The sequence below is a fragment of the Phyllobates terribilis genome, unplaced genomic scaffold (assembly GCF_046119375.1).
Source record: "Phyllobates terribilis strain yellow unplaced genomic scaffold, ASM4611937v1 Scaffold_1__5_contigs__length_1240528914, whole genome shotgun sequence".
In the NCBI taxonomy this organism is placed as follows: domain Eukaryota; kingdom Metazoa; phylum Chordata; class Amphibia; order Anura; family Dendrobatidae; genus Phyllobates; species Phyllobates terribilis.
This window is the reverse complement of record NW_027362761.1, coordinates 364696388-364723786: the sequence shown is the minus strand read 5'-3', so window position 1 is coordinate 364723786 and position 27399 is coordinate 364696388. Positions and strand designations below refer to the sequence as shown.

The following is a 27399-nucleotide window of genomic DNA, read 5'->3' as shown; positions in this document are numbered from 1 at the left end:
GGGTGAGGCAATGGCCTCTTTAACACTTTGCACCTTACCTTACCTTGATTGTAATTTGGAGATTTAACATTTTATGGCTGTTGATGTATGCATTTTAATTAATTATAAAAAACTTTATGTACACGCTCAGTAGTGAGGCAGGGCTGTGAAGTCGGAAGTCAGGGAAATTGAGGAGTCAGAGGTTTGGCTTACTGACTCCACATCCCTGACTGCAATACTGGCCCAGTTGTCCTGCAGGATCTCTGGGCCCATTTTACAGTGTAGTGTAATACAGGTGAGTGGGGTCACATTGTGACCCCTAGAGTTTCACGAGCACGAAAGGCATGTCTCAAAAAATTGGATCTATTGCGACTTGCTGTACTCTAGAGCTCGCAGTGCGACCCTATTCACCTGCATTATGCTACGATGTAGCAGCAGCACATAGCGATCCTTGGCTGCATGGCGTGGGTCGTGGCCAAAGTCACCAAGTAGCTCAAGCCTAAGACTAGGGCTACATAGTGATGTTGACACTGCAGTGTCACATTGCCACATTGCACGTAAAGATTTCCTATGATATCGCATTGTAACTTGTGACCTACCGCAACTGCAACACCTATGGAAAAAATGCCAGGAAAAAAAACCCTCTATCTAGACCAACCCTGAAAACAGTATAAAAACTCCAAATACTGTATATACAGAATTTACAGCATTTCTGTAGACTTTAAAGTAACAACTGGATAAGAAACACCAATGAAAATGCCTTGAAAAAAAAACAGGAAATACTTTGTGAATTAATATATAGCTAATTTTATCTTTTCCGGTTTGTCTTTTGGTCAACCCAGAAATTGGCATAATGTTATTCTGGTGGTTTGTGTTGTCATATCAAACTTATTTTTATAGAATTTCCTAGCCTTAACAAGCTGACGGTATGGTGTATATAATTATATATATGTTAACCTTTATTCAGGGCTGATGAAGTGGGCATGATAATGACCAATCTTGAAAAAGCTCATCTGGTAAGTACTCTGCTAACATTATTGTTTTCAATCAATTTGTATATCTCATGTGGCATTAAAGGAATATTCTCAAGTTTAAAAGTTATCCCTTATCTACAAGATAGGGGATAACTTCCCAATCGCTGGGTCCTGCACCGATACTGGGAATGGAGCGGTGGTCGATCATACACACTGTTGCTCCATTCATTCTTAATGGGACCGGTGGAGATAGAGCATAGCTCAGCTGGTCGGCACTTCCATAAGAATAAATGGAGCGGCACTGCACATGATCGACATCTGCTCCATTCACATGTGGCTTTTCAGAACCCTAGTGTTCAGTCTCTCTCTCTCGGGGATCCGATCACTTGAGCCCCACGTGATAATCAGCACTGCTTACTACTTAATTGAGCACCCCGATTCTCGATCGAGTATCGAGCAGTGCTGAGCACGCTGGCCCATCACTATTAGGCATGTGTCATGGTATTATACGTATTGTCCTTAGTTTCATCTGAATGTGGTTGCTTCTGCAGCAAGCATATGACCTTCTTTACCCCATTCAAACAAATGGCAAAGAAGTTTCTTTAACAAATCTCCTGTGAGTGAATATATCCGAACAGTTTTTCATAATTAAGCATATAATTTTATTATTAGCAATATCTATTCTGTAAAGGAACAAGTGTATGAGCTGAGCTGACACATGCAATTGGATAAATGAGTAAAACATGAAAACCTGATAGTTTATAGTAAAATACATAAAAAAAATGTTCTGGTTTCATGCAAACCTTTTAAGAGTAGTGTAGTGTGATGCTCCTCATCGTTAGTGTAAAAGCAGTACCAATGTTCTTATTTCCAGCTTTACCAAAGCTACACATGCAATGCTGTCCTAGACGAATACTGGGAGTATCTCTCTGCCTAGTGTCTGCCCGTCTATTTCATCTTGCCCTTGTTACGGAGTAGTATGCCTTCTCTGTTGGTCATTTCCAGGGCATTTCCTACTTATTGGAACATTCAGCTTTCTTTCTCTTAAGATCAGTGGCAATGATATTTCTGGTGGACTAGTGAAAGGAGAAGTGGGACATTTACCATCTCAGATACCCCAAATTGACCGAGTACATATTCTTACAAATTTGTGTTGTTTTAGAACGGATTAGGATCTAAACCATTGTTTGATAGAATCAAGGCACATCACACAAGGATGTTCTCCTGTGTGACATAATTTAACATTTTTATTATCTCCAAAAGTCTGACTTGTGTTGATGGCTGTTATCTATTTTCCCTGTCTTTTGCAGAGAGCAGAAGCTGCTCAGAGGGAGGTTGAGAGTCTCAGGGAGCAGTTATCATCTGTAAATAATTCCATTAGACTGACCCGTTGTTCTTCACAAGGATCTACTGGTCTAAATTCTTCCGTGAGTTTTTATTTGGGGAGGTCTAATACCTAATATCTGTACGTACAGCCCTACAAACATCATGGATGGACTGGATTGTTCTCCACTTTATATAGATTCCAAACGGATCCTATAAGGCGTCCAGACACTCGCTCATACAAGCAGCACAAAGAGTGGGAATTATCTTCATGGCAGTCTACCTTTTCTAATAGGGATGGACAAAGGTTATACATACAGTACATTGACACTCAGTTATTTCAGAGGGTGTTGGATATATGGCAGATGCAAAGATGTGTAAAATAATTTTAGTAATTCTTCCTTTGTACATTTCTTCTGTATGTCTACACACTGCTCCCCAGGTATTTGCTGCTGATTTCCTACCGATTTTTTACATGCCCAGAAGCATGCATAGTTCTGTTGGACTCCGGTGACATATTACATGTGTATGGCCAGCCTAACCACCCAGTTGTAATGGTTTTTGGGAATTTAATTTAACTGTGAAAGCCACAAATGGAAATTCAGGTTACCAATTCTCCTGGGTTCCCGATGCCACCGCCCTTGTGTGTCATAGTCTATACTGAGATTGGTTACTGCAATCGCATGACATTTTGCCACTATAGAGCAAACATCATGTACCAGAAATGCACTGACTGTGTAAACCTTACCCTTTGTGCTCTGTTGATACATTGTGGTTGCATCGCGACTTCTCATGCAAAATGTCAACCAAAAAGCCGCCATTTAGTAAAACCACTGTTTTTTTACCGCAACCTTTGAAAATCAAGACAAAAAATGTAATGCAACATATGAACAAAGTTCATCTGCTCTTTATTAAATTTTAGCAGACCTGAGGTGGTTTATCCCATGTAACCAATCATGCCAACTAGATGAGCCTATTAGTTCCTACTAGTGATCACTGTGCCGCCATCATAGTGGATGAGCCTTAAAGCACAACTCCCACATTTGTTTGTTTTTATTTCAGCATTGGAGTGGTGCTACTAATCTAAGTTCCCTGCCCAGAGTATTATACTTTCCAGTTGCCGTCTTCATTTTTTATCAGCGCCACTCCGGTTGGTCTTCAGCAGTTTGTGACCTGCCGAATCGCTCCAGTGTTTGCTGGGCAATCTGGAAGTCACAACTCAATGTAAGTCTATGAGGGCCAGAATGAGGTGACAGTTGCGGTCACAAGATGGCGACGCGGAAGCGGAGCTGCACCAGGAAGGGCTGAAGATAGCGGCCGTTAAGTATAAAACTAGGGTCAAGGAGTTTAGATTAGTAGCACCACGCTGAATTAAAAAAAATGCTGGAGTTGTGCTTTAAGGCTCATCCACTATGATGGCTGGCACAGTGTGCGCTAGTAGGAACTAATAGACTCATCTAGTTGACATGATGGGTTACATTGGATAAGCCACTTCAGGTCTGCTAAAGATTTAACAAAGAGAAGATGTACTTTGTTCACATGTTACAGTTGCATTACATTTTTTGTCTTGATTTTCAAAGGTTGCGGTAAAAACAGTGGTTTTACTAAAGGCGGCTTTTGGTTGCCATTTTGCATCACAAGAAGTGGTGCTTTAATTGTTTGATCTCACTACAAACGCTTTTGGCATATCCACAAAATATTGATATTCTTGGCAGTTTTCGGAACTCCAACAGAAATGAAGAAAGAGACTACCTCTTCATTTATTCCACTACTGGATACAACAGCTGGAAGTCAGAGAATCATCGTTTTTGAGAATGCTTCAGGTCCCAGAATTAGCACCTAGCAGTCACTTATGGCATGTCCCATGGATATAATAATAATAATTTTTATTTATATAGCGCCAACGTATTCTGCAGCACTTTAACATTAAGGGGTGACATACTGTATATAGACAATAAATTCAATACAATTTAAGACAGTTTAAATTACATTAGGAGTGAGGCCCCTGCTTGCAAGCTTACATTCTACAAGGAAATGGGGGTACACAATAGGTGAAAAGTGCTTGTTATTTCAGGTCTGGCATTTATAATAAATAGGGATTTTCAGATAAGGCTGCATGATCCAATCAGCCCAGTATGTTTAAGTGCAATACTCAAGTACAGAGTGCAGTTATCTTGTGCATGGAGGGTGTGGAGACAGATGAAGAGTAGGGAGCAGATTCTGAATAATATTTAGAAGGAGGGAAAGTTAATTTACTGAGTAGTTAAGGTGGTAGGCTTGTTTAAAGCGATGGGTTTTTAAAGCGCGCTTGAAGACATGGGGGCTAGGCATCAGTCGGATCGCCTGGGGTAGTGCATTCCAGAGAACTGGCGCAGCACGAGAGAAGTCTTGGAGACGGAGGTGCGAGGTTCGGATTATGGGGGATGTTAGTCTTAGGTCATTTGTAGAATGGAGGGCACGTGTAGGGCGATAGGCAGAGATGAGAGAGGAGATATAAGACGGTGCAGAACTGTGGAGAGCTTTGTGGATGAGAGCGATGAGTTTATATTGGACCCTGTCGCAGATGGGCAACCAGTGTAAAGACTGGCACAAGATGGAGGCATCTGTGAAGCGGCTGGACAGAAATACGACCCTGGCTGCCGCATTCGGGGCAGATTGGAGAGGAGAAAGTTTTGTAAGAGGGAGACCGATCAGAAGAGAGTTGCAGTAGTCCAGACGAGAGTCAATAAGAGCGACAGAAAGAGTTTTAGCAGTTTCAAAGATGAGAAAAGGTCGAATTCTGGAGATGTTTTTAAGATGCAGGTGACAAAAGCGAGTGAGTGATCGGATATGGGGAGTAAAGGAAAGGTTAGTGTCGAATATGACCCCAAGGCAGCGGGCGTGCTGCTTGGGAGTTATGGTTGAACCCTCCAAGGTAATTTCGATGTTAGGTATCGTCAGCATAGAGATGATACTGGAACCCAAATCTCCTGATTGTTTGTCCAATAGGGGCAATGTATAGAGAGAAGAGGAGGGGACCTAGGACTGAGCCCTGCGGGACCCGATAGTAAGGGGACGAGGAGAGGAAGAGGAGCCGGCAAAAGATACCGTGAAGGAGCGGTCAGAGAGGTAGTAGGAGAACCAGGAGAGAACGGTGTCCTTGAGGCCTATAGAGCGGAGCATAGTGAGGAGGAGCTGGTGATCCACAGTGTCAAATGCGGCAGAGAGATCCAGGAGAATCAGCAGGGAGCAGTGACCTTTGGATTTAGCTGTTAGTAGATCATTAGAGACTTTAGTGAGGGCAGTTTCAGTGGAGTGTAAGAAGCGGAAACTAAATTGTAGAGGGCCGAGGAGAGAGTTATCTGAGAGATAGCGAATTAGACGGGAGTGGACCAAGTTTTCCAGGAGTTTAGAGATGAAAGGAAGGTTAGAGACAGGTCTGTAGTTAGCAGTGCCGTTCTGGTCCAATATGCAATAAATGTCCTGATTAATAGTATCCCCTTTTGCAGGGACGGACACAGCAGAGTGTCCCTATGCCAGAATAGTAGATGGGCCTTTTGCAGTCCAACAGCTCATCATAATGCACAATTCTACCTACTTTGGAGGTGGTGGTAGGACCCATTATTGTGGCATCATTTGTATGTCCCCCCTTGCCATAATGATAAAAGACATGGTGGCGCCTGCTGACCATTTTGTAAAGCTACTTGTTCTTTGCTGAAACCTACTTGTAAGAGTGGCTATTGCCTTTTCCACATTTTCTGTTTTGCTCAGCAAGTATCTCTGCTTAGAGAAAATAACATTACTCTTAATTTCCAGAGTAACTCAAGTAGGCATGTTCTTGTTTCTATTTCTCCTGGGAAGTTAACGGGATTATACATGTGCCTAATAGTATCTGAAGTTTGTGTTAATTGTCTCTATTAGTCAAACCATCATAACAGGTCTTCTTTTTTTCTTTTTTTTTAGGACAAAAGTGACTTTTCAATATGTTCTGAGTCTCATTTAGAATCGACTTTAGCTTCTAAAGACAGAGAAATTTTTAGACTCCTTAAAGATATTCAGCATCTCCAGAACGCTATACAAGAATTGGAAGAATCTTCAACTAATCAAATAGCTGAACTAGAACAACAACTTCTAATCAAAACAGAGGCCATAGAGGTGCAAACATTACCCATCAAGTTAAAATGGAAGAATAGTGTATACTGTACCTTTCAGCCATGGTTCTCTGTGATCACTGAACCAATACTAGTTCAACCCCTTCAGAGCCAAGTCTAATTTAGCCTGCACTTTTTTGTTGTTTGTTTGGGATTTTATTTTTAGTTTTTTTCATTCTTGCATTCCAGGAACTTTTTTTTGTTTCATCGACATAGCCATAAGAGGGTTTGTTTTTTGCAGTGGCTCTATTTCGGGGTACATATAACTTAATATCTAGCTCTTATTAACTCTGTATGGGAGAAATGAAGAAAAAAAAATTCTGCTGTAGTTGTTGATGTTTTAAATTTTATGCATTTCTTGTGCTATAAAAAAACAAAGTGATTAAGGTGATACCAATATACAGTATATATATATATATATATATATATATATATATATATATATATATACAGACCAAAAGTTTGGACACACCTTCTCATTTATAGATTTTTCTGTATTTTCATGACTATGAAAATTGTACATTCACACTGAAGGCATCAAAACTATGAATTAACACATATGGAATTATATACTTAACAAAAAAGTGTGAAACAACTGAAAATATGTCTTATATTCTAGGTTCTTCAAAGTAGCCACCTTTTGCTTTGATGACTGCTTTGCACACTCTTGGCATTCTCTTGATGAGCTTCAAGAGGTAGTCACCGGAAATGGTCTTCCAGCAATCTTGAAGGAGTTCCCAGAGATGCTTGGCCTTTTTGCCTTCACTCTGCGGTCCAGCTCACCCCAAACCATCTTGATTGGGTTCAGTTCTGGTGACTGTGGAGGCCAGGTCATCTGGCGTAGCAACCCATCACTCTCCCTCTTGGTCAAATAGCCCTTACACAGCCTGCAGGTGTGTTTGGGGTCATTGTCCTGTTGAAAAATAAATTATGGTCCAACTAAACGCAAACCGGATGGAATAGTATGCCGCTGCAAGATGCTGTGGTAGCCATGCTGGTTCAGTATGCCTTCAATTTTGAATAAATCCCCAACAGTGTCACCAGCAAAGCACCCCCACACCATCACACCTCCTCCTCCATGCTTCACGGTGGGAACCAGGCATGTAGAGTCCATCCGTTCACCTTTTCTGCGTCGCACAAAGACACGATGGTTGGAACCAAAGATATCAAATTTGGACTTATCAGACCAAAGCACAGATTTCCACTGGTCTAATGTCCATTCCTTGTGTTCTTAAGCCCAAACAAGTCGCTTCTGCTTGTTGCCTGTCCTTAGCAGTGGTTTCCCAGCAGCTATTTTACCATGAAGGCCTGCTGCACAAAGTCTCCTCTTAACAGTTGTTGTAGAGATGTGTCTGCTGCTAGAACTCTGTGTGGCATTGACCTGGTCTCTAATCTGAGCTGCTGTTAACCTGCGATTTCTGAGGCTGGTGACTCGGATAAACTTCTCCTCAGAAGCAGAAGTGACTCTTGGTCTTCCTTTCCTGGGGCGGTCCTCATGTGAGCCAGTTTCTTTGTAGCGCTTGATGGTTTTTGCAACTGCACTTGGGGACACTTTCAAAGTTTGCCCAATTTTTCGCACTGACTGACCTTCATTTCTTAAAGTAATGATGGCCACTCGTTTTTCTTTACTTAGTTGCTTTTTTCTTGCCATAATACAAATTCTAACTGTCTATTCAGTAGGACTATCTGCTGTGTATCCACCAGACTTCTGCACAACACAACTGATGGTCCCAACCCCATTTATAATGCAAGAAATCCCACTTATTAAACCTGACAGGGCACGCCTGTGAAGTGAAAACCATTTCCGGTGACTACCTCTTGAAGCTCATCAAGAGAATGCCAAGATTGTGCAAAGCAGTCATCAAAGCAAAAGATGGCTACTTTGAAGAACATAGAATACAAGACATATTTTCAGTTGTTTCACACTTTTTGTTAAGTATATAATTCCACATGTGTTAATTCATAGTTTTGATGCCTTCAGTGTGAATGCACAATTTTCATAGTCATGAAAATACAGAAAAATCTTTAAATGAGAAGGTGTGTCCAAACTTTTAGTCTGTACTGTATATATATTTCTATACATACTGTTAGTACTTTTGAACAGTAAAAAAAATTATCTGTGTGTGTATCACCATATTTTGAGAGCTGTAGGGTTAACATTTCTTCATCCATAGACCTATGTGAGAGCTTATTGTTTTGTGTGACAAGATATAATTTTGGTAAAACAATTTGTTACATATGAGTTTTTGATCCCTTTTTATTAGACTTTTTGGGATGTGGAAGGAACAAAAAAATAGTTTCTGGATTTTTTTTTTAAACTGTTCGTTCACCATTTCGTCATTTAGTATAATAGACATAACTTCATTCTGCAGGTTTTTACGATTGTGATCATACCAAATTTATGCGGGTTTCTTAATGTTTTACAACTTTTGCACAAAAAGGAAATCCCTTTACTAAAAAAAAAAAAAAAACTTGGGGGGTCACTGGTCACTATATTCTGAGATTCATACCTTTTTTTTTTTCATAGATAGCATTTTATGATGGCAAGCTTTAGTTTTCAGTGGTGCCACTTTTGGGTATATACTACTTTTAAATAAACTAAAAGACATTTGTAGACGGGATGAACAAAAATATTAAAATTTAAATTTAAAACTTTTTGTATATTTTTTAGGGTGTTCACCGTTTGGGTAAAATAATAATGAAATAGTTTTAGAGTATGTGACAATATAATTACAGTGATACTTAATTTATTTAATTTTTTATATATTGTACTACTTTTGCACAAGAAAATTACTTTAAAAATATAATTATGTTTTGATCATTATTTTCAGAGAGCCATAACTTTTATATTTCTCTGGGGTTTTTTTCACACAAGGCACTGTCGTTTTTGTTGTTATTATTTTGGTATACATACCACTTTTTTTTATCAATTTTTATTTTATAATTTTGTGAGGGGAGATGAAAAACTGCTATCTGGTATTGTTTTTTGCATTTTTTACCATTGTTCATAAAGATAAACAATTGTATAATTTTTTATAATTGTGTTTTCATTTTTATATTTTTTTAAAGATTTATTTGTCTTACAATTTACATTTTTTATTAGGACGTGAAAGGCAGTGCAACAATGGGAAGCAGTTAATAGTTTTCCAATTTTATGAGAATATGCTTACATGATTTGTACCAAGTATGGAAGTTATCCCCAATCTGTTGGGCATAGGGGATAACTTTCTGTTCGCTAGACATCCGACTGTTGGGACCGCCACCAATCCCGATAACGGGCTCTGTAGAGCTTAGTGGAGCGAAGGTTGAGCATGTGCACCTTTTCTTCATTCTCCCTCAGTGATCAGGAAATTATCCTCTATCCATATTTAATAGAAATGTACAAACACTTTAATTGCTATGTATTGAAGTGTTCTAAGACTTTCTCATGTGCCTTGTGTTTCAATTCCTCCATGTTCTTGCTGACATTTACTTAGCAATCCTGTATATAACTAGTACTGGTCTCAGCTAATTTTGTACCTAATCTAGAAATTGTAAGGCTCTGTTCACATCTTGTTAAAGTAAAGCTATCATCAGAAAATGACCTTTTACATGTATGTATAAAACATTTTTGGCAATTTTTTCTTCATATCGCAATATTTATTTAAATAAAAAGCAATTTTCTCACTTGCCACTGGGGATTTTTAGACTCTAAAGGTATGTTCACATGATCAGGAGCCGCTGCTGGATTTCTAGAAATCCCTTGTCCGCTGTGCTTATTTGTGCACCTGCGGATTACCCGCGGAAACTGACATACGGCGCGTCTTTCAGACCGGCAGCATGTCAGTTTCTCTTTCTTGTCCACATGTGGACTTCCCCATAGACTAACCTCTATGAGGAAAGCCTGCATGTAAAAAAAAAATTGGCGCTGCTCATTTGTATAATGAGCGGAAGCCGCGCGGCTGTTCCGCAGTGTTGGGGCCGCAGGCGGCTCCTGACATCATGCACATACCCTTACTTCCTGAAAGGCCAGATGCTTTCTGACCTTTCAGGAAGAGTTTACAGCAGACTCCTTCTTATCTCAGGCAGGATTACAATGACAGGTAACTTCCCTATGCACAGCTGATAAGACAGAATCCACCAGTTGCCATAGTCAATTTCACACCTGACCCTGGTCCTCTTCCCTTCACAATGAACTTTTTGTAGGTTCATTAGATACTTTAATACAAAAGATGGAGTCAAGAATCAAATATTGTCGCTATGTACATGTGTTGTTTCCTGAAACAATAGTATGTTAGCATCAATGGCTAATGTGAAAATTGTAACATTTTTAATACAGATTGTGTTATGTAAAAAAAAAACATTGCCAATTTTTTTTTAAATACATATAACACCAAAACCTGATTTAAACAATAGGTCATTTTCTGATAATTTACCTTAAGAGCTTAGTTTGGTGTAAACCCCATAAACAGCTCTTTACACCAAACGGAGCTCAAAAGGTCCCTTGGTCTTAACATGTAGCAAACTACCAGAGACTTGTGCAGCTGCTGCTGTATTTAGCTCATAGGGCATTGCCTGGATTGGATATATATCTGTATACTATATATGACCTGACATTGGGGGCCTGTAGACTGATATACCTTATTCTCCAATTTTGATTCTTCTGCAGAAATTGGAAGAGAAGTTGCGAAGTCAGTCAGATTACGAAGAAATTAAAACGGAGCTAAGGTGAGATTCATACCTCGCTCTGCAATTCTGTTCTCCATCAGGCTGATTAATAATGTGCTATGGGGAACACTCCTCGCTCTCAGGTTTATAATGTAATAAATAAGATGGCGGTGTCACTAGGGGTTGTTTATTCCTATTACAACGCTGTTTATATTTACCCTTCTGTCGAGCACAAAATACATATCCATCTGTTATTGTATAAAACCAGATATAAATCTACTAGAAGTGTTCATTGCACAGCCATGCAAAGCTTTTATTATCTTTATTTACACCTGTAGAGGTAGGTAGCTGTACAGTTTAAGGGGAGTATTGCATATTTTTACATTTATTGCCCCAGAGAAATTGTTTTTTTATCATATTATATTTTTTCTGCAAGTACTGAAATTTCATAACAAAATTTGATGTTTTTTTTTATTCTTTTTAAATAAAAAAATCCCATTCATACTGGGGAGTGACCCCAGAAAAAGAACTGTGTCCCCTTTAAATCGATGGTGCTGCTGGGATGTCATCAGTTACAAGGACATCTACCCAACCCTTTAGATGGGTCTGATCTTGAACCACAATGCACGGGTTGCATGGCGGTTCAAGTTCAGATCAATTTGCATGGGCATGTGAATGAGCCCTTATATTCACATCACATTTTGTTTTGCAGGTGGGTTTGGAGCAGGTCCAACCCAAAAATTGCCTGAAAAAGCATCCAGAAAACAAATGAATATATTGATTTCTATTTAAAAACAACTTGCTGTTCATGTGTTCAGGAGGCTTTTGAGCATTTTTTAACTGCTTCAGGTTTTCAAAAACGCTTAACGGTTAAAAGAAGTGAGCTGAACATTCTTCAGGTGTTTTCAGCTTGAAATACGCTCCATACTTACAATGCAAGTCAATGGGAAGGCTCAAAAATTGGCCAGAAGAAGCCTGTGTGCCTTTTTCAGTGTTTTGTTAGCGTTTTTTCCTTGAAAAACTGCAAGTAGTTTCTTCATTGTTAAATGGAGTTAAAAAAAAAAGTCTGTAAAGTACCAGTACAACAGATGTCACAAAAACACTGGAAAAATGCTCAAAAAATCAGCTGGCAGTCAAAAAACACAAAAAAATCACTCAGGATATGGCCAAAAAACACTAATAAATAGACGATGTTGGTTTAAAAAACGCCAAAGAAAAGTTTCCTGAAAAGTCTTACATTTAAAAAATGGGCACTTTTGGCCACCTGAAAAAGACGTGTGCACATATCCTTACAAGGTTAGATGGCTCACCATGAAGAGTCCAGTGCTGCTGATAGAGGTTGAGATGGCCTCCTTATCCACATTAAAGCCTCCCGCAATCATTCCCAGCTTTTAGTCAGAAGAATCTGTTAGGACACTGATCAGAGATGAAGGGAGCGTGTGGTTGTAGTGTAGAGTATTTCTCTGCTACTAAAGGGGGAAAACTGTATATAAGTACCTCCTGGGTGCACAGAGAGGAAGACCTCAGGCACATGCCTGTGAGATGCTCACAACTCTTTGCTGGGGGTGTGGGTAGCATTATCCTAGGGATGCAGTAAAGTGAAAGGGCAGCAGAGATAGCAGCTGCAGTTGGAAAAGTGCTGTTGCCTGAGAGAGTGTTAGAGATAACCTCTGTTGGGGTGCTATCGCACTTTTCTTTTTTTAAAGCAACTCTACTATATTTATTATGTGTTTTAGACAGATGATATATACAAAATGGGGCGTGATTTAGTGGAAATGGGTGTGATCTAATATTTGACACCATGTTCCAAAAAATGCAACTAATAGGGGATGTAAACTTAGACTATACAGTCCAAAAATGTTCCGAATTCATCAACATTATGATAAATTTAGTGCATTTTAACGTTTTATAACTGTCTAGTCTAAGTTTGCACAGTGTACATCAGTTTATTTCTTCTTTGAAAATTGTACATTTATTTTTTTCATGTGTTAGTTTTTACATTCAGTGCATCATTTGTTTTTCTTGTATGAAAAAAAAATATTTTCCAAGCTTCTTTTATCATCTATTCTGTGAAAAATGGATATCACTCAGATGACACATGGATGGTGTCCAAGGGCTGTCTGTTTTCTTTCACAGACACAGATCAAAATAGGACATATCTCTATTCCTTTTTTGCGGACCACTTGTCTGCAAAAAAGTGGACATGTGAATATTCCAGTTGAAATTAATATGTCCGCGTTCTGTCCATTAAAATAACAAGTTCAACAAAATGGGACTTGTGAATGAGGCTTAAGAATGTCAGTTTTGATAACTATGCATTACTGTGTTTTTTTTCAAGTGGCCTTTATTTGTTTCTCTTGCATTTTTTTTACTACAAAAAAGTAGAACACACTTATCATGGTGGGTTTTTTTGTCGGTTTGTGACATTTTTCTTCTATAGATCTATTTTTTTCTTTCCATTTAAAAAAAAAAAAAAAAAAAAAGATGTGTTAATGTGACTAAATGTTCTATATGAAATTTTGGGATCACATGGTCAATGAATGTAATAAATAATTTGTCTAGGACAGCACATGATTTTTACAATGCTGAAAAACTTGTAGGGTTGTTGGTATGCCAATGTCATACAACAGCAAAGATGCAGAACAGAACCGAAGTCAGAAGACACTGTAAGAAAGCAGGAGGTAAGGTCCTGGATGGCAGATATGTGTCACCAAAGTGACTGGCCTCGGTAATGTAAAATCTGTACCAGTAACACTAGATTACTGAGAGAGTTTTAATTTAACTGGATTTTGGGTCCAGGATTAAGGAGCAACCTAAAGAGTCTGGGTGGGAAAGGTCATTCCCATAATCCAGCCCAGGGTTTACAGGCATAATAACAGGCAGCTGGATTAGCTCAGCAGAGTGGCGTTTGGGCTGGAGCTGAGCAAAGGTGTGTTTGTTTGGTGAACACTTTTAAACTGCTTAAACTGATACTGCCTGGAATACTGAGATTGGTGAGACTGCTACATTTACTTTCTTTCATTGTGCTTGAAGAAAGGACTGTTTATGTTATTCCTTTGTACTGAAGAAAAGCTGTTTTTGTTTTGTAGCAGTAAACGTTATGATGGACAGTAAATTTTATGCTGTTTTGATCTAAAAACCCTGTGTTGGTGCATATCCATTCAGCTACCAGAGAGCTGAACCCCTACAACACATGTACATGCAACAAGGGTCCTGTTTTCCTGTATCGTTGATAAGAAGTGGTTCCATTTAGGAACTGAAATGTTGCTGAACGCTGGGTGAATAAACCTACTTGTGAATTTCTTTGATGGCTGCTTCGACTTTACTTTTACTTCAACTATTCTTTTAATTCAATGGTTCCAGTACTGAAATCTACTGGTCAATCAGTCCAATGTATTGTAATGTTAATATTGTCTCCTAGTCATTGCTGCACCATACCTACGCGGGAGAATTACCACTAGATCCCTTCGCCTATTTCTGGGTCGGCCACATATCAACACTATCCAGTTAATAACTACAGGTTTTATGGCATGCTGCATATTTCTGTCCAAACCTGTAACATTTTCCCCATTTGCAATGTTTATGCACAAATAAAAAAACTGCGCATGAACATTTCTAGGTTTGGTTTATTAAGAAATAAAACATGATGTTTCTCCCAGCAAAGTCTTTGCATACCATGTGAACTAATATATGCATTATCAGATGTGTAGTGCAGATGATTCCCGTTCCACCACTACCATTACGTGATCCAAGACATAACGATAGTTAAGTGAGTCCTTATTTGCTTATAATGCCCTGTTTTTTGGGGAATAACAAGTAATTGTCACATCAGTTGTTTTTTACTGTAAATCAGTGCCAGTGTGAGAAAGCTAATAGTTTTTGATTGATTGAAGCACAGCCTCTGATCACAGACTATGAAGTGCCCAGTGTCCCTTAGGCTTCTCGAAATCAGTAGCAAAACTCTAGCTCGTTCTCACTGAGGGAATATAGGGCAGCACATTTGACAGTTGGGTTGAAATGTGTAGGATCATTGCTTTGCTGTACATTGTGTCTGGATTCCTGAGGGAGCCGGTGACACGCTCACTATCTCGGACCCTAGAGACTAGAACTTCACTATTATCCCACAGAACAGATGTCATGTTGATGATGTATCAGATCATCGTCTGTACGCAGGAACAGTTACAGAGGCAAACAATCTCTCTAAAGTAGAATGGAAGGACATGATGATTAGTAGTCCATGCACACTTTATGGCTACAATAGCACTTATTACTTTCTATTCTGGATTCTGCATTTCTATGCAGAAGTGCACAGCTTTATAAGTAGCGTACACTGTAAGATGTTAATTGCTAACATTTTGACATATTGCCCGCTACCTATCAGTAACAATTGAGATTGCGGATATAAGCTAGCTCTTAAAGGGAAGTTATCAGAAAACTACCTATTGTTTTTGTTTAAAAACAAAATTGGCAATGTTTTTTTTTTTACTTTTTTTCATATAATAATCTTTATGAAGAAAAAATAAAATTAGTAATATTGCAATTTTCACACTAGCCACTAGATCTTTTTTAGATTCATGTCCTTTGAGGATGAGTTTTGAGCAAGGCTTCTTGTTATCTGTGGCAGGGTTATAATAACGAGTAACATCTCTATACACCGCTAATAACACAGGATGCACCAATCACAATGACCTGTGCACACACTCATTAAAGGGGTTGTCTTGCGAACAAAGTACATTTTAAATAATATTCCTCATAAAGATTCCAGGTTTGTTCACTATACATCACAATACCTCAACAATAACCAGAATATATAACAATATAATTAATAAATATATATGGCACTCATTTACGTGATGCTATAGGTGTCTGGAGAAGTGTCATTTGGGAGGCGAAACAGTTATACTGCCTATTCAGTGAGAATGAACTCTAAGCCTCATTGCCCCAATGATCATGGAATCTTTTAACATGAAATGAAAACAATATGGAAGCTACCTGGTGAATGCTGTATATATTTCCTGGAGTTCAAACATTTTAATTAATAGATCTTGGAATAATAATAAATTCCACAGTTGGAGCTCAGAGGGCTGAAAACTTAGCAAAAACACCTTCTCCTGTGATACTAAAGGCAAGGAAATGTGTTACCTCACAGAAAGAAGCAGCCCAGGGCCCCTGCTGTGTCATCTGTGTGTACTCTCTAAAGCTTTATTCACACATCAGTATTTCATCAGTATTTGTATGTCAAAACCAGCAGTGTCCCCAAAACACAGAACCAGTGTTAATCTTTCAATTATAGTTTTTCTCTCTAAGTTCCACTCCTGGTTTTGGCATACAAACACTAATTTAAAATACTGACCACATATGGGTGAATGAGGCCTTATAATTCCTTCCGTAGTCAGGAGCTGTGATATTCACCAATCATGTGCAAAGCAGGGGCACATTTATAAGATTATCTCCGCAATGGAACATTTATTTTCACACATCCAATTGTGGAGCTTATTAATGTCCTAAGATGTATTAATTAAAATGTACTTTGTTCATGGGACCTGAAACCTTAAGGCTATGTGCACACGTTGAGTATTTGGATGCAGAAATTTCTGTACCATTTCTGCATATCTTGGCAGGAAAGATGTCTCGGCAAAAGCACCTGTTTTGCCATGGTTTTGCATGCATTTTTCACCTGTGTTTTTCTAGCGTTTATAGACAGCAATGAATGATATACAGATAAATAATAGAGATAGATGACATGATATAGACAGACATATAGACAGACAGACTTATAGACATATAATTGTACAACCCACATATTATAAAATTGCACCCTGTAGAGTTTATTGGACAGATTTTTATGATTAAATAAATGAAAAAAACTACTTGGGGTCCCCCCATTTTTGATAACCAGCAAAGGTAAAGCAGACAGTTGAGAACCGAAATAATCAGGCTGGGAAGGTCCATGGTTATTGGGCCCTTCTCAGCCTAAAAATACCAGCTCTTAGCCGCCCCAGAAGTGGTGCATCACATTAGATGCACCAATTCTGGCACTTCGCCTTCGCTCTTCCTGATTGCCCTGGAGCAGTGGAAACCAGGGTAATATGGCTTGGGGTTGATGTCAGCTGTGATTTATTAAAAATCACATCTGGCATCAAGCCCTGGTTTTAGTAATGGAGAGGTGTCTATCAAACACCCGCATTACTAACCCAGTAAGCAAAAATAAAAACACACAAAAAAAATATTTTATTTGAAAAAACACTCCCCCACACATTTTCACTCAGTGGAAGATCAAGTCAAAGCGCCAGAATTGATACTCCACTTCTGGGATGGCTAGGGGCTGGTATTTTTAGGCTGGGAAGGGCCAAATAACCATGGACCTTCCCAGCCTGATAATATCAGCTGTCTGCTTTACCTTTGCTGGTTATCAAAAATAGGGGGGACCCCACACTGTTTTTTTCATTTATTTATTTAATAAAATGCTGTCCAGTAAGCTCCATAGGGTGAAATTTTACAATATATAGGGAGTTGTGCAATTATATGCCTACCGCTCTGTCTATATGTGTGTCCATACGTCTATCTACCTCTATAGATCCGACAGAAAAAAAGAGACTCTCTTCTCCAATGATTAATATAAAAATCCTTTGTAGATACATCTATTCTAAGGGATATACATATTAAAACCATTTAAAAAGAGAAAATAGGGGAAAGTGTAGGATGCAAAAAACAGGCCCAGGGCACAATATAAAAACACCCCATTGGTTGTAAATATAAAATGGATAGGTATACACATAGAATATAAATAACATTTAAAGAATGGGTGGTATTATGATGCATAGAGTAAATATAGATATACCATGTATATTTAAAAAGAAAATAAAGTAAACACTGTGTTGAAATAATGCTCCAAGGTGTGACAGTATGGGAGTCTCACAAAGGGAGAACTAAGCTAGTGCAAACAAATGTGCAGGGCAAGGTGTGAAATCAAATAACTACAACAAATAACTATATGTTTAATACAAAACAATACAAGAGAATAGTTACCATATGAATGTGCACCAGGGACTCCCAGGGGCATTTGACTCTCATATTGACACTGAGGCCAAATAGGTTATTATCTATTCGTATAACATTCTCTGCTGTCTAAAAACGCATACAAAAACACAAACAAAAATGCAGCAAATCTGCAATCATTTTTATACCTGTGTTTTTGTAATGTTTTTGACTGACTTCATGGACGTCAATGGGTGAAAAAACGTTGCAAAAACGCTGAAAGCATTGACATGCTGCAGATTATTTTCTGCACCAAATCTGCAAGTCACAAATGAGCAACTTGTGCATGACACTTCAGGATTCTCATTCACTTTGCTGGCATCAGCATTCCCTTCAAGTTTTGTTGACAAATTCGCGCTGCAAAAACGCAACGTGTGCACATGGCCTAAAATGGGATTCCCAACATATGCATGTTGTAACTCTCTCTCACATTTTTGCAGCTTTTATGTTATGTCGTTTTTTTTAATACATTGTGGTAGTAGACATCACTGTGTACAGAAGTTGTCTGTGGGTCAGTAGGAGAATATGAAAAGCTTTTCAAAAAGTTCAGTTTTTTGTGGTGTATTTCACACTTTTGGGCCATTTTTGTGCCCCTGATGTTTTAGGCGTGGCATATGTTTACATTTTTTCCCATATCCTTTTTTTTTTTCCTTTTTTTAAGTAGTAAAATCGCTTGAAAGAAAGCACATGTATGTATAAAAAGAAGGCACAAATGTTGAAAATGAAAATCATGGTGTTTTTTTACATGCTAGAAAAAGAAACGCTGGAAAATATTTTTTGTGAACAAAACCTAAAACAATATTTAATGGGACTGATCTTTTTTAAACTAGGGCATTTTCTGTGTTGCCTTTTAATCTGGCATCAATTTGACCTGATAGGTGCCAGATTGTTCGTTATCAGACTCAGAAAACACTGTGTGTAAAAACCTCCTGGTAGGTTAGAAAGCATAAGTTTCTTAAGGCTGTGTGCCCACGATGCGTTTTTTAAGCGTTTCCGCAGCGGCAATTCCGCTGCAGAAACGCTTAAAAAATGCATGGTAGAAGGTCTGCCATGTTCCCCAATGATAATCCGCATGTGCTGTGCACAAGCTGCAAAAATTTCCGCTGCGGGTTATCATTGCGGAAAAAAAAGCAGCACTACCAATTATTTTGCGGAAGCGCTGCGTTTTCGCCGCCATTGACTTGTAGATGCGGAATCCATGCGTTTCAATGTGCGGATAGTACCCGGGTCTGGAGGAGAGAAGACTCTCCTCCAGACCTGGGTACCATAGAACCTGTAAAAAAAAGAATAAAATAAAAAATAAATATTATATTTACCTTCTGATGGCCCCTGTGTGCTTGTCTTCGCTTGCCGGCAGATTGCGGTGGACTGAAGGACCTGCGCTGACGTCATTTAGTCATGTGACGGGTCACGCGACCGCTGACGTCGGCAGGTCCTTCAGTGTACCGCGAGCTGCCGGCAAGCCAGGACGGATCGAATAAAGACTCCGGGCGACATCATAAGGTAAGTGTAATATTTATTTTTTTATTTTTTACCATTCTTTACGGTCACACTATATAAATCCATGCCATTTGCATGGATTTATATAGTGTGACCAAGTTGTGAAGCACTTTTCCAAGTGATGCTAAAATCTCTTGGAAAGCGCTTGACAACCCGCATGCGGAAATGCATGTGAAGAACACTTCACTTCTGCTTGTCCCTGGCAGGAAAACGCATGTACAATCTGCATGTACAATCCGCATGCGTTTTTTCTGCCAGGGAGATGCAGAAACGCTCAGGAAAAAATCTGGAGCATTTCTGCATCGTGGGCACATAGCCTTAACCTTGCTTTTAATTAGGGAATTCTACTAAGGTTTATTCTCTTTTGTTTTCTGCTTCTGGCATTGAGAAATCACATAATCGGGCAGTTCTGGTTGGAACAAGTGATGGATTATCAGTCAGATTTTCTGGTTTATTAGATGCTGGATTAAATAATTTTACTGTATTTAGAAAGCCTTTTTTTTAACTGTGTAATAGAGTGGTCAAAAAATGGAATTTTTGCTTAAAATCGCTAAACTTTAAATTTTGACCCTGCGTCATTGGACACCAAAGGGTTCTCTGGCTATAGTTCACGGAATCTGGTCAACCGGCTACAATTAAAAGGGGTGTCAGATCAGTGGGGGTCCGACACCCAGCATCCCCATTGATTGGCTGTTTCCTTCTCCGATAATGTAAACTGTAAAAGGAGCCAGAACAGCACAGCTCTTTTCAATGTGTAGTGGCCATTGCTGTGAAATTCTTCTGAGCTCCTGTTCATCTCAGAAGGAGCTAGGCTGTAGTTCTCAGCATCGTCCATTGACTGTGCTGTCCTGGCTCCTTTCACTGTTTACATCTGACGTGGTAACAACCGATCGGTAGGGGTGCCAGATGTCGGACCCAAGTTGATATTGATGACCTTGCCTAAAGATCCATATCGTTCTGTTGTCAAGAGGACAGCAATCTTCTAAAGCCAAGATGAAAAGAGATCTTCAGTAACTTCAACTACCCAGTCTACAGTAAATTGAGTGTTGTAGTTCACAAAACAAGCAATAGAGCATTAAGTAGTTTGTATTTTCTTTTATGACTAAAAAATACATAACACAACAGTGTAAATATCTCATCTTCAACAACTTGTATTGAGTGGCAGAACAGAACTTGTCTGCTGCTGTCCGCTATTGTTACTGGATTAATCCCTGATTTTTGTTCAGATCTTTATTCGGGTAGCATGCGGTTTTATGACATCAAGTACAATTCTGTTTCTTTTCTTGCAGCATATTGAAAGCTATGAAGTCTGCTACATCCAGCTGTGGTCTAACCATAGTACGTATTCTGAAAAATATTTAATGCAAAATTACTATAAAATACTATTTACACATTGATGGATATATTTATCAGTCCCTATTAAAGTACGCCACTTGTTTAATGCAGGAGACCTCCAAGTCAGAAGAAAACGTATCAATCAAAAAAGAAGCATTTTACCCCGCACAGACCTATCTACCAGGAAAGCAGAGCATCATCCCCAGCTGTGGTATGTGCGAAATTCTGGTTCTAAATGGGCCCAGACCAACAGTACCCATTCAACAAATGAATGATTATCCTACATTTTTATAATCTATCCCCTCAATATTGCACTGCTAATATGATTTTATTTATTTACATTACTCTCAAATATATGTAATATACAATATTATATAAGACAAACATATCCCACAGCATTAATTCCACATGGATTGCAGTCACATTCATTCCTGACACCTAGCACCAAAATCTAATTTCTCCATTTCATACACAGTAGAGGCAATTCAGGTCACTTTCTATTGTGGGTGATGCGCCCAGGGGATGGGGATGACTCGGCGCCTGGGCCTTGTTGGTTTTGGGGGATGCCGCGGTGGCCGGCTCCCGGGGCCGTACCCTGGGGTCGCTCTTAAAAAAAACAAGGAATGGATCATGGGGGAAAGGTGTATGGGATAGGAAAAGTTCGTGACGCTACCCGTGGTGTCTGGTGAGGATCACCAGCGCTGCTACAGTCCTCTGAGGCCGGTGGCCAGGCAGCTTAGTTGCTGCGGCTCCCCACAGGTGGAGCGGGGCCTCAGGGCAGCGTAGGAAAAGGGATGCAGGACAGAGGGGACCCAGCCGGGTCAGAGGAAGAATAGGCACACACACGACAGTTCACTTCAGTACCTTTACTGGTGGTGTTTCAGGCACGATCCAGGGCACTGTAGGGTGAAGGGTGCATTTCAGGACTCTCCCCAGTGAGCGGGTGTGGGGTCTCCTGTTTCTTGCCTTTTCCTGTTAAGTTTATGACCTACCTGGAGCTAGGCCTAACTTGGTCTCTGTCTTGCACCTGCTGACCTGGTGGTAGGGCCTTCCGTTGGAGATCACACTTCCTGGTCTCTTGGGCCTCTGTGATTCCTGACCCTGGTATGACAGTCAGCTTTTGGTGTTCCTGGGACATGTAGTTCGCCAGGGGTTCCAGATGTTTCTGCTGGTCCTAGAGATCCTTGCAGACACTGACCCGGTGTCCGGTATATGGTCTTGGGGTGAGCTGGCTAAGCTCCTCTGCCCCCTATGTAGCTCGCTTACTCCACTTGCCTTCGGCCGCGCTCAGGGCCCTGACTAGGCTTCACTCTGGCAGTATGCCTCGCTACTCTTCACTGCTCTTATGGCTTTGGCTCACTAGTCTGAGCTTTATGAGTCTGAACTTTCTCTCTAGAGGGACTGGAACTACCTCTGCCCCTGAGGAAACTGTTCTCTAGACTCATATCCTAGCTCCACCTTCCCTTTTTATATCCCTATCCGGGCTCCCTCTGCTGGTCTGAGGTGGAAGGTGGAGGTGTGTGAATGCTATGAGGGCCTCTTGTGGAGGAATCCGTCCATGCACCCCTCTAGGATCTATGGCACCAATGCACAGCAGGGCGCCACAGGGGCAGGAACTGATGTAAATGGTAGCAATCTCTCTACAGCCATGCAATATATATTGGTGGAATATAGCAATGAATAAACTAAAAAAAATGATTAAAGCTGTATTTGCAGTGTGGCACGCTGATTGGGAATACAGTGCACACTACTTAACAATGCCAGATACATCCTTATGCTCTGTAGACCATTTTCCTCAAAACATCCATAAACTAGCTGCATTTTTTGCTACTGAAAAGCCAAGGCCCCTGCAAATAGCACAAACTTTAACAGCTGCCCATGTAAGTTAGAGTGGCCTGTCACCAGGTCAGAGGTGGCCTGCTATTGCTTGTATTTATTCCCGCTGCTCCCCTGAGTATTCTGTTTTTTTGTTTTGTTTTGTTTAATCCACCACAGGCTTCAGATATATGGGCCTTGTTATTTAGTGCTAATTATCATAATCTTTACTAAGGGAATGTGATACTCAAGACCAGCAGGAATTAAATAAGAGTAAAATCTGGACACTTTTTTCCCTTGTGATGGATCCTCTTTAAAGTGTTGGTGGCGGTGCCCTAAAGGGGGTTGTCCACACTTGCTGTTCGTAATACAGTTTTGCCGTATAAGTGGCATAATTATGTAACGCGGTGCAGTATCTGTGGGCGAGGTACTCGTCTTCTACTCCCCGACACGCTAAATGAAGATGGGGGTCCTGGCTGGGTTTGTGGGCTTCATCTACGGGGGTCGCTACGCCCTTGCAGGCCGCATGATGCCGGTGACTTTGACAGGCCAGTTCCAGATTTTGAAAAGTTCAGTGAGGGAGACCACCAGTCAGCAATAAACAGTCTTTTACTGAACAGTAACTTGGTGGCGAATATGTACAATAGCTAGCGGGTGCATAACTTCACGAACGTTTCCTTTACAACATGGAGCATATTCACACACAGTCTTTCTACCTCTTCCAGGCCTACCTGCTTCTATCCCTAAGTTGCTTTGCCTTCATCATCACCCAGCACTGTACTTGAGTCCATTAAGTGAGAGTCCTGTACTTCATCCCACGGTTCCATGTCCTCCTTTCCCATAGGGGAACTAGTTCCCCACTATGGCCGGTACTTAGCTACTCTGCTTGCTGACGCCTTGGAATTTTCGCTCAGGGTACGATCTTCATCTCACGTTCCTTGTTCTGTCCTGGCCTGTTACCTTTCTGTGTTGTAAACTCGGGCCGTACTGCTAGGTGTCCTGTCCCAGGACCCATCTCCGGTAAATCACTCTGTCCTTCTATCGCTTTTCCTTTCTCTGCTCAGGGTCACGCTATCCACTGCCTCAGTCTCCACTCACTTTGGGGACAGCCAACTCAGGCGCTGCTGCTGAATACTCAGACCAAAGGTCTGACTCATTACCAGGAAGTCCTCTCTGATCTTCTTAAATAGCCCCTCCGGGCTTGTCCTAACTCTTAACTCTATCCATACTTACTCACTACCTGTTGCTGGGCAGAACACAACGCTATCACATAACAATGTAAACAATTATAATGCATCACATCACAGCACATATCAACAAGGGGGAATGTGGATACAACTTCCATCTTCTTACATTTACGTTAATGCATCTCCCTGATGTGCTCCATTTTGGGTAACAACTCATGAACCTCAAAATCATTTATGAAAGTGTGACACTGCTCCCCTATTCAACTGCAGAATTCATCCACCATCAAACCACCATTACTACCAAGTCAAGTTAGACTATGACAATAAGTGCAAGAACTGTGCTCAGCAACTAATTGTCTTGTGTAATTTTATGTCTATTAGCAACATAAATCTCCAACCTGTGGTCTATTCAGCTCATATCAATAAAAAAGAGAGTCTCACACTTTGCTGTTTTCTAACAGAAGCGTGTGACTTGAATCACAATACACATACACCTAATGAAACTACAATAAATAGTGAAACAAAGAGGAATAGAGGAGCTAAATGGTAGAAAACAGTGAATATTTTTATTATATCAAAAAGTTTAACATCACATTATAAATAATTGGATCATAGCATAGATGAACAGAGGTGCATGATGTCAGAAACACACAGCACCCATTGGCCCGCAAAACCATACCCACTGCATGGAGATGTAACCAGTGGGATTAGGAAACCTGAGTAAGGTGAACAGAGTAAATAAATACAGGCTATGGGCAATAATAGTATGCATTTATAAGCAGCAGTCTGCAGCAACATTAGAATGTGCCCATAGTCAAATAAAATATCAGAAACCTTACCAGGAATTGACTTGGAAGGGCCAAAGGATGCTGGAAGACCCTTTTTGATGTGATGTTAAACTTTTTGATGGTAGAGCTACCATTTAGCTCCTCTTTTCCTGTTTGTTTGATTATGCTTCTGGAGTTGGTATATTGCAGCTGATTCTGGCAGTGTCCAGTCTTTCAGCAAGTTTTTTTGCTTTGTGCTTATACAGGGCCAACTTGTGTATACAATAAATAGTGGTAGAGCTATACCTTTTAATCTGTGCATTATTCATTTCAGATGCAACTTTTTTATATAATGTGGTGTATAACACTTTACTACTAATTCTCATTGCCCAATTGATTTTGTAACAACGTTTCTCATTTATTTCTTACTTGTCATGCATTTAAAGTTCTGAGCATAACTGTGCTGCTATTCCCAAAATTGTCAGTTAGCCCTAAACAATGGATAGGGGATTATTTCCAGATTGCAGGGGGTCTCATCACTGGGACCCCCTGCGGTCCTGAGAGTGGAGTTCCAGAACCCTGGGAACAGGCTGTAGAGCCCAGTCTTGAGTGGAGCAGAAGAGCTCATGCCTGGCCTACAATATATTCATTGTCTATGGGACTGCCAAAAAAAGACGAATACTGATCTCAGCTCTTACCAGGAGTTCCATTAAAAATTAATGGAGTGAGGTCGAGCACGTGCACATATGTTCCATTCAAGATAAAGCTCTACTGAACCCTGTTTTCGGAGTTCTGGTGTCTCGTTCTCGGGATCGCTTGGGGGTTGTAGCAGTGGAACCCTCAGCAATTTATTTCCTATCTTTTGGGAAAACCTTTTTAAGGAGTACTGGAAGTTTGGAGATATGCTGATAATTTCATAACAGACAGAAGTAGAAAATAAAAAAATAGTAAAAATGAAATAGTAAAAATGAAGAACCATTATGTTTCATGTTTTCAGCTAGCCACTATTATTTGACTTGCATTCGATATGATTATAAAGTCTTGTTTCTGTGACCTTGTTAGATGAACATCATTCTCAAGAAGCCACAAAAGATCTTGTGACAGCTGAAAGGCCATACTCTGTTTCCCCTTTGACAAGAGATGGTGTCTCTACACCCAGTCCTTCTCAGTCTGTGCTGGAAACATCACTTGGAAGTAAAGTTCCTAGGACCTTTTGCCCATCTTCTGTTTACAGTGATAATGAACAATTAGTAGGGGAATCAGCCCTCAAAAATCAAGTAACCTCCCCAATGCTCAAGACTGAAAGTAACCACATGCTTGCATTTCAATCTCCATTTTACACATTAAAGGCCAATATTCTCCCCAACAATCATCAGTCCACTGGCAATCACGATTCTAGCCCACATAGTGATCAGTCCGAAGTTACCAACTCCAGTTCCATGGATGATGAACATCTGGAAACTTCTGAAATTGCTTTTCAAGTTAAGGAGCAGCTATTAAAACATAATATTGGACAACGAGTATTTGGTCACTATGTCCTGGGCCTCTCCCAGGGTTCAGTAAGTGAGATTCTGGCTCGTCCCAAGCCTTGGCGAAAACTTACTGTAAAAGGGAAAGAACCTTTCATTAAGATGAAGCAGTTTATTTCAGATGAGCAGAATGTTTTGGCACTAAGAACAATTCAAGTGCGGCAAAGAGGTAAGTGGTCTGTAGGAGAAATACATCCTGTATTACAGGATGGCAAAGTACTACTCTGTACCCTCACACATAGCTGATGGTACAGCTACTTTCAGTTCCTATTTTAGTTCTGTAGTTTAAAAAAAGTCTAGCATATTGTTCAAATATGCTATAAACATTTTATTCATTGGGGGCCAAACCTCTGTAGCCCTCACTGATGTCAAAACTTCATAGGCCATAGCTGCCACACTTTGATGTTTACTTTTTAAAATTTCTCAGGGTCATTACTGTTAAATACTACAATCATTACATTAACTTATCTAAAGTACATATTGGACAATATAAGGGTAATCTACTGTATATAAAAAAAACAATTGTGGTAAATACAGGTTGTGGCACTTTCTGACTAGGGTCATGATAGCAAAATTTAGAATGCTTGACTGATTGGTGAGTGAAGCGGGATTATTTATGACTATGCACACCTTAAATTTGTAATGACTTTGCTTTATCTTTATTTAGGAAGTATTACTCCAAGAATCCGAACGCCAGAAACGGGATCAGATGATGCCATCAAAAATATTCTGGAACAAGCAAAAAAGGAGATTCAGTCTCAAAAAGGAGGTGAGTTGCCTATAGGCTCCTAACTTATTCTTGTACTTCCTGGTCGCTCAGTTATTGTACGCTCATTGGGGGATAAATATTGATGGAGCAGGAGCATTGATGGGTTGAAGGGTTAACTAATCTACTCTATAGAATGGTTAACGAACCTACTATATGAAGGGTTAACTAACCTACTCTACAGACATAATGCAGTCTCATTAACTCCAAGCACTCTTAAGATGGTAGCTAGAGTTTGGACAATAACACAGAATACAGTGGCATGTAAGAGTTTGGGCACCCCTGGTCAAAATTACTGTCATTGTGAACAGTTAAGCAAGATGAAGATGAAGTGATCTCTAAAAGGCCTAAAGTTAAAGATCATCTCCTTTGTATTTTAGGCAAAAATATATATATATTTTCATCATTT

The 27399-nt window shown here is 39.9% G+C and overlaps 1 protein-coding gene across 4 annotated transcripts in view; it reads left to right on the top strand.

Annotated features, from left to right (window-relative positions):
• CUX2 (cut like homeobox 2) overlaps positions 1-27399 on the top strand; it is a 642716-nt gene that overhangs the window by 534455 nt on the left and 80862 nt on the right. For 3 of the 4 annotated variants that reach the window (XM_073676344.1, XM_073676343.1, XM_073676346.1), the window contains 8 exons: positions 947-995; positions 2264-2380; positions 6219-6410; positions 11055-11113; positions 20881-20929; positions 21038-21137; positions 25758-26393; positions 26892-26993. In XM_073676344.1, the coding sequence (XP_073532445.1) occupies positions 947-995; positions 2264-2380; positions 6219-6410; positions 11055-11113; positions 20881-20929; positions 21038-21137; positions 25758-26393; positions 26892-26993 (1304 nt within the window). The remainder of the gene's footprint in view (positions 1-946; positions 996-2263; positions 2381-6218; positions 6411-11054; positions 11114-20880; positions 20930-21037; positions 21138-25757; positions 26394-26891; positions 26994-27399) is intronic. The other variant, XM_073676345.1, reaches the window with a different exon arrangement.